Source organism: Puntigrus tetrazona, chromosome 8 (assembly GCF_018831695.1).
Source record: "Puntigrus tetrazona isolate hp1 chromosome 8, ASM1883169v1, whole genome shotgun sequence".
NCBI classification, from domain to species: Eukaryota; Metazoa; Chordata; class Actinopteri; order Cypriniformes; family Cyprinidae; genus Puntigrus; species Puntigrus tetrazona.
In genome coordinates this window covers 912,501-924,118 of record NC_056706.1, presented here as the reverse complement: position 1 = coordinate 924,118, position 11,618 = coordinate 912,501, and the positions used below count along the sequence as shown (strand labels likewise).

The 11,618-nt window shown below is 41.2% G+C and overlaps 2 protein-coding genes across 3 annotated transcripts in view; one reads left to right on the top strand and one right to left on the bottom strand.

Moving 5' to 3' along the window:
* Positions 1-910: 910 nt before the first annotated feature.
* Positions 911-5,576, bottom strand: LOC122351116 (peptidyl-prolyl cis-trans isomerase C). Its single transcript, XM_043248001.1, has 5 exons — positions 5,381-5,576; positions 4,407-4,520; positions 4,240-4,333; positions 3,190-3,374; positions 911-2,212 (listed from the first exon to the last, which is right to left on the bottom strand). Exons 1-5 carry the CDS (start codon positions 5,483-5,485, stop codon positions 2,084-2,086), a joined length of 627 nt encoding a protein of 208 aa, XP_043103936.1. The 5' UTR covers positions 5,486-5,576; the 3' UTR covers positions 911-2,083.
* A 4,167-nt stretch (positions 5,577-9,743) lies between these two features.
* The window catches only part of prdm6 (PR domain containing 6), a 29,184-nt gene continuing 27,309 nt past the window's right edge, over positions 9,744-11,618 (top strand). Inside the window, exon 1 of one of the 2 annotated variants that reach the window (XM_043246380.1) lies at positions 9,744-10,843. In XM_043246380.1, the coding sequence (XP_043102315.1) occupies positions 10,402-10,843 (442 nt within the window). In that variant the 5' untranslated portion in view covers positions 9,744-10,401. The remainder of the gene's footprint in view (positions 10,844-11,618) is intronic. The other variant, XM_043246379.1, reaches the window with a different exon arrangement.

Genomic DNA, 11,618 nt, shown 5'->3' with positions numbered 1-11,618 from the left:
GTGTGTGTGTGTGTGTGTGTGTGTGTGTGTGTGTGTGTGTGTGTGTGTGTGTGTGTGTGTGTGTGTGTGTGTGTGTGTGTGTGTGTGTGTGTGTACAGAAAAAGAAGAAAGACTTAGTGGCCTTTTTAAGAAAACAAGCAGTTAGGAAAGTGTTCAAGTCAACAAACTAAATAGAATTAGAATAGAGTGAGCTAGAGAAAATACACTGAGGTTTTCAGATATTTAAAAAAATGTCTTTCTTGAAATAAAATAGTTATACTAAAATTATTTAGTGTAACTTGATGTACTAAAATACAAAAAAAAAAGTAAGTTTGTTTGTGTATTTGAAGAACAAACAACTAATAAATATGCAGTAAAAAAATAAATACAACTGACAAAATTAAATTACTAAAAATGTAAAGACTAATTAAGACAATAAAAAAATATAATGGTATCTCTATGATACAAAAATATTTGGTTGGAAGATCAAAATGTTCAATAATAAAACTCATATATATTGTGTTCCCTTTCATTTATTTTTTAAATATTCTTCATTTGGTCTTAAAAACGTCTTTCAGTTAGCTTCATGAAGGGGTGTGTGTGCGTGAGTGTGTGTGTGTGTGTGTGAGTGTGTGTGTGTGAGTAGTGTGTGTGTGTGTGAGTATGAGTGTGTGTGTGTGTGTGAGAGAGTGTGTGTGTGTGTGTGTGTGTGAGTGAGTGTGTGTGTGTGTGTGTGTGTGTGTGTGTGTGTGTGTGTGTGTGTGTGTGTGTGTGTGTGTGTGTGTGTGTGTGTGTGTGTGTGTGTGTGTGTGTGTACTGAAAATGAACAATACTTCTCCAGCATGAATGAATATTAATACATCATTAATGATCTTTAACAGTGAACAGTTTATGCTCTGATGTCTTTCACAGAAATAAAGGACGGAAAACGTTCAGAAGGAAGTATTTTATTTTCAGACCGCAGCATTATTGATCATCAAACCCGACTCTACGTCTAATTCATGCTTCTACTTCTATTAAGAATGAAATGTGTTGAATATCTGAAGTACATCACGATACAGAGATCTAATAATCATGCTGATTTTACAGATCACAGAGCAGACGGTGAAGCTAGAACTGAGATGAAGACCTTACATGCCAGTTATTAGTTTATATAAAAGAGAACAAGTTCATCTAGACAATATCAAACTTTGATAGAAAGAGAAGTAATGACTTGTGTTGAATAGTTGAATCAAATCAAATATTAGAAGTAAAGAAAAAGCAGTGTTTTATTTCACCGCTAGCCCACGGTAAGAGTTCAGAAGTTAATGAACTAAACTATGTGTGCTCTCTGAATAGCTGTGGTTTGACTGTATAACTGATCATTAAATGCTGTGAAATGATTGAATTAGTTTATAAATATGAATTAATATTTACATAGTTTCTTTTAAAACAAAAGACAGATTGTTCTAATAGATTACTCGTGTTTCTACATCACAATTAAAATAGTGTCGAAGTGTGTGTGTCTTCTGGCACTCAGAGGACAGAGAGGTGTGTGTGTGTGTGTGTGTGTGTGTGTGTGTGTGTGTGTGTGTGTGTGTGTGAGAGATTAGTGTTAAAACACACACATCTGTGAGCCATGCTGGAAAAGATGCTGATGTTGAGCTTTTCCTTACACTGAGTTGATGAAGCCCGCTCCAGACAGGAGTCAATCATCTTAAATCATCTTTATTTGAGTGTTTTCTCAAGTTGTTGGTTTATCGTGGTGAGGCGCAGTGAATATTCATATCTAGTTCTCCATGAAACGAGTCTAAATCAGCGGAATATGATTTTCAGAACCCACTCTGATGAAAACAAAACGATCGCCATCCCATTTATCTTCCTGTAAGGTCTGGTTAGATCTCGTCACGTCTTACACGAATGTTCAGTTAATGGCTGTGAACGTTATATATTTAATCTTAATCGTAGATCTGTCTTGTTCTTAGTTGTAATAAACTTCTAAAGTAGCTATACTGTAATATTAAGATGACTGGAGGAGATTATGAAATGTTGCCGGGTGACTTTGTTTCAGAGTGGACAGATAGAGTGGTGTCTGCATAGTAAGAGAAGAACGAGACGAAGAGGTTCACCATCCCTCCACCTCCACCACGAAGGGCTCTTTGAGCTGGATCTGGCCGCTGTTCACGATCACACACTCGGTGTAGGGCAGGTTCCTCTCGTTCGTGTCCTGGAGCTCCACGGTGTGAACCACAGACTGAAACACGGTCAGAAAGACAGATCCTGATCAAGAACGTTTAGTGACCCTACACCACAAACTCAATACGTTCTTATGATCGGAGATACAGCTAGTAGAAAAAAAAAACACCTTTAAAGATTGGGAGGTTTTGATATATTTGTGCTCTGATTTCTTCATGGAACACGTTTTTTGTCACGAAAGAGAGATCATTTTCACTCTGTACTGTTTGTTGTGATTTACCTTTTATTTCTACCTACACTTTATTTAAAATTAGGGTAAGTGGTCACAAGGAATTTATTTTAGCTATATTTAGAAAAAAAGTTAGTCGACTAAATTGATTTAAATGTAGCTCAAATAAATTACAGCCATAATTTGCAGCCAGTTGCTTTAAAAAAAATTGTAAATTCAATTCATCTTTTTTTTTTCCAGTGTAACTCATAAAACTCAGTTTTGTTGTTATGATACGGCTTTGAATTAGGATTATGTCGACATTTTATTTTCACTTCAATTACTTAGAAAGCATAATAAATGCTTTAATGTTTTGTGTATATAAAATCACTTTTGATCATTTAATTTGATGTGAGCATCAAAATATGAAATCTCATCTTCGGCACGTATGCAGTAGGTTTAAGAATGTTAAATCATATTTTTTAGCTTTATTTCAGTGTATGCTATAGAAAATAAAAAACAATAAATATCTAAACGTTGATGAATCAAGATGCTTTTAATTAACTAAAAGATAAGATAATAAGTCTTATTTTCTAAACAAAAAAATAAAAAATCTGCTTAAAACAAGTCAAAATATCTGTCAATAGTGTAATAAAAATAATCTTAATTCAAACGTTAAACGAGATCATTCTTCTTACCCAACTGACAGATATATATGTGCTTGTTTTAAGGAAAAAACTATTTTTATTATTATGAGTGAGTGCGTGTGTGTGTGTGTGTGTCTAATGTGTGTGTGTTTCTCTCTCTCTCTCCTGCAGGACTCATACCATCCCCTCCAAGACTTTTCCGAACACCACGTGTTTCCCGTCCAGCCACGGCGCTCTGGCTAGCGTGATGAAGAACTGCGACCCGTTGGTGTCCGGTCCGGCGTTGGCCATACTGACCCAGCCTGCTCCCAGATGCTTCAGCCTGAAGTTCTCGTCTGCAAACGTGCTTCCGTAGATGCTTTTACCTGAAAGACACCAGAGGTCCCTCCTGAACATCTGCTCAGAGTCAGGTTTGATGGTTTTCAGTGTCGTTTCAGACGCGTTCACAAGCACAGGATATGTTTCCGTGGACCAGAATAATCGACTTACGATCAGATTTATGGCTTAATCGGACTGTTCATATAAACACCTCTGATGACTGAGATGCTGCATTGGTAACTAGCTAAAATAATAAATACTTCTTTTATATTTTTATATGTATATCATGTATATATATAATAATATATATAATAATAAATATATATATATATATATATATATAAAATAATAAATATATATATATATATATATATATATATATATATATATATATGATATCAATATATTTTATATTTATATCGTGTATATATCATATGTGTGTAAATTAAAAAAATATATATATATTTTTTTTTTTTTTACAATAGTACAACAGAACCTATTTAGAAAACTAAATATTAAATGGGATTGTATTCATTCTGTCGACCTACCGTCAATCATTTATTTCATTTTTTCATTTTGAACAGACAAGAAAGACGACCGACACGAGAAAAAGCTACTTACTCAGTGTTTCTGTCTTGTTTTTTAGTATAAATGAATCACGATGAAACACTGTACAAGTAAACCTACGTAAGATATCACGTCTTGTTTTCTGAAAAACGTTTTTGCTTAAAACTAACAAAACTATCTTCCAATGGGATCAGAAAAAAATCTTGTTCAGCCGTTGAATTATATATAATACTGTCAGATATTTTTTGCTTGTTTTAAGCAAAAACCAACATTTTTTTATGCTATATGCTTTTTTTATTAAATATGCTATACGATTACATTTAGATTAGTTTATCTGGTGCTGACCTCCGGTCCCGTCCCCGGCCGTGAAGTCTCCTCCCTGGATCATGAAGTCCTTGATGACTCGATGGAACTTGCTGCCTTTGTACCCGTAGCCCTTCTGAAGAGAGCACACGCGTGTCAGGACTCATCACGTGTTTAGATGCGTGTCACGAGCACGCCGCGAGCCGTACCTCTCCTGTGGCCAGAGCCACGAAGTTCTGCGCGCTCAGCGGAGTGACCTCTCCAAACAGACCGATCACGACCCGGCCCACCTCGTGTCCTCCGACGGTGATGTCAAAAAACACCTGCGGCACACACAACATCCTCCTAGAGACACAGAAACCTGCTCCTGTGCCTGTGTATACATCCTCTGCTCATCAAAGCTGCGTTCATTTGATCAAAAATAGAGAAAATGCAGTATTGTAAAATAGTAATGCTATTTAAAATTGTGTTCAAGTGTCATTTATTAATGTTAAAAACTTTTGTGCTGCACAGTATTTTTTGGAAGCTGTGACACTTTTTTCCCACGATTCTATGATGAATAAAAAAAATTAAAAAGAACAACATTTATTTAAAATAGAATTATAACACTATACTGTTCAAAGGTTGGGGGGTCAGTAAATATTGTTCTTTATTTTATTTGTTTTTGAAAGAGATTTCATGTTAAATTGCTTGCTTGGCAGTGTTTTTAAAAACTCATTTTTGTTTAATAAAGAATCCTGAAAAAGGTTCCAAAAATAAAACATAAAGCCGTTTCCAACATTCATAATAAATCAGAATATTACAATGAATGACGGTCAAAGTTTGATCACAGAAATAAATTGCGTTTTAAATTACGTTGAAATAGAAGATTTCACATTATTAACTTTTTCTCTATGAAATAATTGCAGCCTTGATGCGCAGAGGAGATTTATTTTAAATATTATAAATCCTAAACATCTGAACGCAAATACGCAAATAAATAAATATAACATAAAGCGCATTTGAGTTATTAGCATGAACATAAACATGAACATGAGCAGCGCGTTGAGTCCGACGCCGTGACGCAGTCCAGGAGCGCGGCGCGTCGAGATGAAGCGAGCAGAACAGACGCATGCGCGCCATCGCTCCTCGCCGAAAACGCCAGAGCGCTACCGATGCGCCGCGGGTCGAGTTCGCGTCTCACCTTGTCCGTCACGCGCGGTCCCGTCCGCGTCTTGAAATCAACGGCGCTTCCCAGAAACGGCAGGAAGAGGAGCGGCAGCGCGCGCCAGAGCCGAAGTCGCTGCATCTCTGAACACGGACGCGACGCGACGCGAGGCGAGGAGGAGACTGAAGAGAAGCCGCGTCTTCCTGTGTGACGCCCCGCCCCCCGCGCGCGTCACCGACACGCGAGACAGCGGTTCATAAAGAGTGTGTTTATCAGTGTGCTCCTGTCAATAAACTAGAAAGCACCTTTGTTTTATATTTAAAACATGATTTTTGTGTTTATTTTGAAAAGTCCAGTTTTCAATGCTTTTCTGGAACAACTGGACAACTAATTATCTATTTAACTAATTAAACAGCTATCACTTTAAATAAGAGGTGCACGGGATTTCCTTTTTCTTTTTAAAATGCATTGGGAATAAATAAACCGAACGAATGCGCTCTCGAAGGTTCTTCGTTGGCGTCAAGGGCTCCTTTAAATCAATGGAGACTTTGTGTTGCGAAAACATTCTTTATAATGGAAAAAAAGTTTTAATATTATATATATTATATGTCCTTCGCACTGCAGTGATGCAATAGAGCAATAATCATTTTTTAGTTCCACCCATAAACAAACCGTTTTCCGTTCTAAAGATGGATGTTGAAGGTTCTGCCAGCAAAGAAGTAAAAAGAACGTCTCTTTTCAGGTTTTTTGAGGAACCCAGCACGCTCTCGCTGTGAAAACCTCCTTTATTTAGAGGAGCAAGCAGCTCTAGATAGAAGTGTTCGTGGTCTAAACCCTGTTCTAATGGGGTTTATTCTCTTTGGTCTTTCCTCAGAGCTCAGGATCCGAGGGCCGCGGGTCCCTTAATCAGGTCAAGAGCGCGCTTCATTACTCTCGCTGCTAGCTGCCATGTAAAGCAGCGGAGCTCATCTCAGAAGGCCTGACCCAGGAGAGCGGGCTGTAATGGCCTCTGCGCTGACGGCACGGACCGGACTCTTAGTCCACCGCTAATTTCATTGGGCTCTACCAGAAGCTCAGGTGTGCGGGCTTGCGGTGTATTTTCAGATCAATGCACGCTTACGGATTTAACAAGGAAGAGGCTTCAAAACCAAGAGCGGACTGACAGAAAATAAAATAAATGTGACTCGCGCTTAAAGCTAAAAGTGTAACACAACAGGAAGATAAATCCCAAAGGAGAGCATTTTTTAAGAATATGAAGGGCAGTGTTCTTCTGAAATGAGCGTCGTTATTAATTTCACCCGCTGATTTTAGATGAAAATATATACACTAGTTCAAAACGGCATTACTTGCTCACACGTTCTGGTTTTATGAAGAAACTTAAACATCTTTCCATCCATCAGAAGCTTCTTAAGATAGTTTACATGTTCTCTGGACGAAGAAAAAATGGCGTGATCATTGAAGAGCTCTTTAAAATGATTCTTCAATGGCATCCCTCTGAAAACACCCTTTTTGAACATTGTGTGTGAGAGAGTGTGTGTGTGTGAGAGTGTGTGTGTGAGAGTGAGTGTGTGTGTGCACGCGTGTGTACGTCTGTGTGTGTATGTGGGTGTGGGTGTGTGTGTGCATGCTTGTGTGTGTGATTGCTCGTGCGTGTGCACGCGCGTAAGTGTATGTGCGCGCTGTGTGTGTATGTGAGTGCGTGTGTGTGTGTGTGTGTGCACATGTATGTGTGCATGCTTGTGTGTGTGCGCAAGCATGTGTATGTGTGTGCGCGCCTGTGTGTGTGAGTGCATGTGTGTTGCGTGTGCGAGCGTGCGTGTGTGTGTGTTGTGTGTATGTGTTGCGTGTGTGTTGTGTGTGCGAGCGTGCGTGTGTGTTGCGTGTGTGTTGTGTGTGTGCATTTAAGTGTGTGTGTGTGCATTTAAGTGTGTGTGTGCGTGTGTGTGTGTGTGTGTGAGTGATTCAGATTCAGTCTCTTGTTTCATGTCACCCGTTTCTCTCTCTTTCTTTAAAGGGATCCCGAGAGAGGTCTCAGCTACAGACAGACACTCAAGAAATCACGGCAAAAATGTTGATGAATTACCAGAAAATTGCGTTTAGTAACTAAGCTCCCGGGAGTTCAGGCACGGTTTTGTAGATATCATTCCCCGTGTTTCATCACGAAGACGTCCACTGAGCGCTCTGCTAGCGGTGAGCTCGTATGATTGCGGTTCATCCAGCTTCAGTTCTGTCAGGACGTGTTACGGGAGATTCTGAAGACTCAAAGAGAGCAGAGCTTCAGAGTCACTGAGCTGGATTGAGAGAGACAGAAGGAGAAAGCAGCGCTCTCTCACTGATGGCATCTTCAGATCTGCTTCACTCTGACCGTCTGCATGTCTTCACTGCTCCTGCCAGCGGCTGATGGCTCAGAAATGAGGTGATGTGGTGTAGCGGCTAACCGTCTGGAGCCAGGACCCGGGAGGTCTGAATGAGAAGCATCTACATAAAAACACGGTGGTGAAGGGTGTTAATGTTCTCGTTGTGACGTATGCTTTCAGGACGCCCGGTCGTTTTAAAAAGCATTTTTTCTTGGTTAAGTCATCGTTAGAAAAAACATTCGGTTATGATTTAGCAAACAGTACAGAAGTAACAGACCGACGTCTCCCTGCAGTGTTTCAGAAAAACGTGGCACCATGCTGCTTTGAGAATGTTTTTAAAAACCCGATAAATTTCACCAGAAGAAGATTCATTCACGTTCTGTTAACTGAAAGCCTACAAAGACACCTCCAGGAGACGCTTGCTCTAATCAAACTGATAGAAACAGTTTTTCGTTGCATGCGAGTGCAGCTCAAACATCATTTAAATGATAACGTGAATGTTCTCTAAACGTCTCAAGCGATTCAAATCTTTCAGAAAACATAAGTAATGTTCTTGTGCTCATATTTTGAGAACTTTACTAGTTTATCCTAGAAGAACGCTTGCTCGCAACTTTGAGGAAACCTTGCCGGAACGTTCTGAGAACGTTCTCCGTTGACTGATCGCCTATAAATTATGATAGGTCCATCGCTTTCCTTTAATCGACCTAAACTAGGCGTTTGTTGCATGCAAGTACAGTATTCATACGGGTTTTTACTTTTATTAAAAATAATAATGCTAATAGTTTCTTGGCCTTTCTTGCAGGTTCTAAAGGATCTAGCGCGCCCCCTTTGTCCTGTTTGATAGAAGGAATATATTTCAATTTTCGACAGAGCTCACGGACTCGTGTATTTTTAATTTCTGGCCGGAAAACAAAGACGTGAAAGGCGTTCCACAGATCACCGATCGCTTGATGAAATATTTATCAGCAAATGCTTAAAATGAACTGAAGAGTTCTGAATCGTATAGAAGGATAATTCTAATCTAGGGCTTCTCTGCAGCTCCACGCAGCCCGCGGATTAGTTTTAACTTCATTTTTAATTCACTTTTAAATTCAACATGGCGGTTTTAGATGAAGCGCGACTTGATTCTGTCCGATTAAAACACGCAGCTAATCGGGAGATTTGAACAGCCGCGAATCGAGATCGAAACGAGTTTAGACCAGCGCAGAGTTTCCTGGGGATGATGTTTCGGCTCACGTTCGTCGTGTTTTGGCAGAAACGGGAGAAGCTGTGTTCTGAGAAGGGTCTGAGGATCCGGGTGTTACCAGCACCGGGCTCACATCTGAGATACGAATGACTTCCGTTTGCTCTCCCCTCCATCAAACCACACTAAAAGAGTTCAGTTAACGGATAAACAGCGAAAGCGCTTGGACATCATTAATAGAGTGATGTAAAACACACTCGAGGCACTTCTATAAATCTCTTTTTTTTGCGTGCATGCAGCGGGTTATTAACAGGCCATTTATTATAAATCTCGAGTTGCAACAACAGGACGAGCATCGAGTCCCTTCTGAATATCCGTCTATATTAATGAATTATATAGTCAGCAACCCGTGACCTTAAAACTATAATAAGAGGCGCTGGTGGCTGAATTCTTTATCGGACTCCTGTCAAAGCGGCCGTTCATTTGTCTTTCAGCCATCAGCGGAATTAATTAAGAAGAAACGCGAAGGGTCTAAGTGAATGTCAAACAGCAGTCTATGTTAATGAAAGACACACCTAAACGCGTTTTTTTCACGGCCCGAAAATATACAAATGAAGCCCGAGTTAACGCTCAGCTTTAATAATCCGTTTTTTGGCACAGAAAATGATATATTTGGGCAGTTAATGTATCGATCTGTGCTGCCCCTCGAGTGCACTTTATTTCACCGGTCATTTATCAATGAATAAAAACACCGATACGCTGTCATAATAGCGGTGTTATCTGGAGATGTGACAACTAGAAGCGCTTTAGAGGTCAGCCTCGACACGCGTCGCTCTTCTTTAAAGAATAGAAATAGAGCGCGTGCCGTGTTTTAATTCCGCTCGTGCCCGCGAACATTCTTTACGGGTGAAACGCGTTTGCAGACGAGAATTCATTTTCAGACGATTATGTTTGTGTTTGGGTTCGTTATCAATCCGGATGACGAATGGGCCTGTCAGAATGTTGCCAGTCAAAACATTTCCCCTCCTCTCTGCTTTTTTTTCTTCTTCTTTTTTACCAAACTTTCTCAAGCGTCTGGAGGGACGGCTGGGAAACCGGTGACGCGCTCTTATCTGGGGACTTGGAGAAATAGTGTAACGCGATCATCGCGCGGCCGGTGGATAGAGTCGTTATCATCGCGCGAGCTCAAATAGCGAAGTCCGACGAGGCCGTGGAAGAAAAGCGGGGTGGGTTTTTTTTTTTCCCCCGACGCTTATAAGAAGTCGCTTCGAGGCGCGTGCTCGCGCGTGCGCGCGCAGGCAGGGGTTCGAGCGGAGCTGTCGGTCGATACTGAGATGTCGTGAGAGTCCGAGAGTCACAGCCTGGGCTCTCCTGACGGGGCGAGTGTGTTTGCTTTGACTCGCGCGGACATGCGGCGCGAGCGCAGAAGTCCGGCGCGACTCCGCGCGGCGTCTCAGTGCGTTTGAGCGCGCGCCGCGGCCTGACCGGTTACCCAGCGACTCTTCTCCGAGGGGCACATGAAAGTCCACCACCGTCACCCATCATCTGCGCTGCCCTTACAGTCGGACATGCTGAAGCCGGGCGAGCCGAGCGGTTCTGCTTTCCTCAAAGTGGACCCGACCTACATCCAGCACTGGCAGCAGCTCTTCCCGCAGAACGGCGCGCTCAAAGCCGCTTCTCTGCCGCCTCCGGTGCCGCTGGAGAACCTCCGCCTGCAGAGACCCAGCCTGATCTCCTCCACGGCGTCTCCCGCGGCGCAGGGCGCGCTGTTCGGACAGACCCCGGGCTCCGACGGCGGCGGCGCGTCTCAAGCCAAAGAACTTTGTTCGTCGTCCAACTTCAAGAACGATAAAGGATCGCGGCTGAAGCTGAGCTCCGAGGAGCTGGACTATTATCTGTACGGACAGCAGCGGATGGAGATCATCCCGCTCAACAACCACAACGGAGACCTCAACAACCGTATGTAGCTTTATGATCTTTAATAACACACACACACACACACACGCGCGCGCGCTCTATTAAAAATAAAGAGGAAAGAAGGGTCGCGTGGGAACTTTATAAAACATCGTTTATCTGCTGCTTGGAAGAAGCGCGCAACGAATAAAACATCAGTGCAAATCAAACAAAGCTGTATAGTTTTTATAAAACTCAAAACCCGTATAAATCAACTCCAGAGAAATGTGGTACGTTTTTCGATAAAACGAACGCATAATTTTTGAGGATAAAGGAGTGGATTTCGCTGCGTGTTAAAAAGGCTGTTTTGAAAATAGCATATATTTCAATGATAATTAATTTAGTGCATATAATTTAGTGTCACGATAAAACAGCGCGCGTCTTTAAACGGGTTCCTGGTGTTTTTGATCGTGCAAAGCAGCTGATTTTACTGAAGTGAATTTCTTCTCAGTCAAGTTTCTGTTTGTTTCTTTGTTTTTAATCCGGAGCGGCATCGAACGTCTCGGAACCGTTCAGCACAATTAAAGACACGATCAAAAAAAATTAAATGAGCATGAATATAAAAAAAAAATCACTTTAAACAAATTGTTTTTTAAAACCCCGGCCTTATTTAAAAATGCGCGTTCGCCGAATTGCAATTTCCGGCTGTATTAAATATTTAGAATTAGAAATGAAATGCGTGATGATTTCGTTATCGTCGGTGTCTTTATTAACGGAGGAGCGATCCGTTTCCGATGGGTTCCGCGCTCGGACGCCTGTGAGTGATCAGCAGATCTTCATC

Coding starts and splice junctions, on each gene's coding strand:
- LOC122351116 (XM_043248001.1), bottom strand. CDS start 5,485: ATGCAGCGACTTCGGCTCTGGCGCGCGCTGCCGCTCCTCTTCCTGCCG. Junction 4,334..4,406: donor TGGCTCTGGCCACAGGAGAG/GTACGGCTCGCG, acceptor TGCTCTCTTCAG/AAGGGCTACGGGTACAAAGG. Junction 3,375..4,239: donor GGCCGGGGACGGGACCGGAG/GTCAGCACCAGA, acceptor GGTGTCTTTCAG/GTAAAAGCATCTACGGAAGC.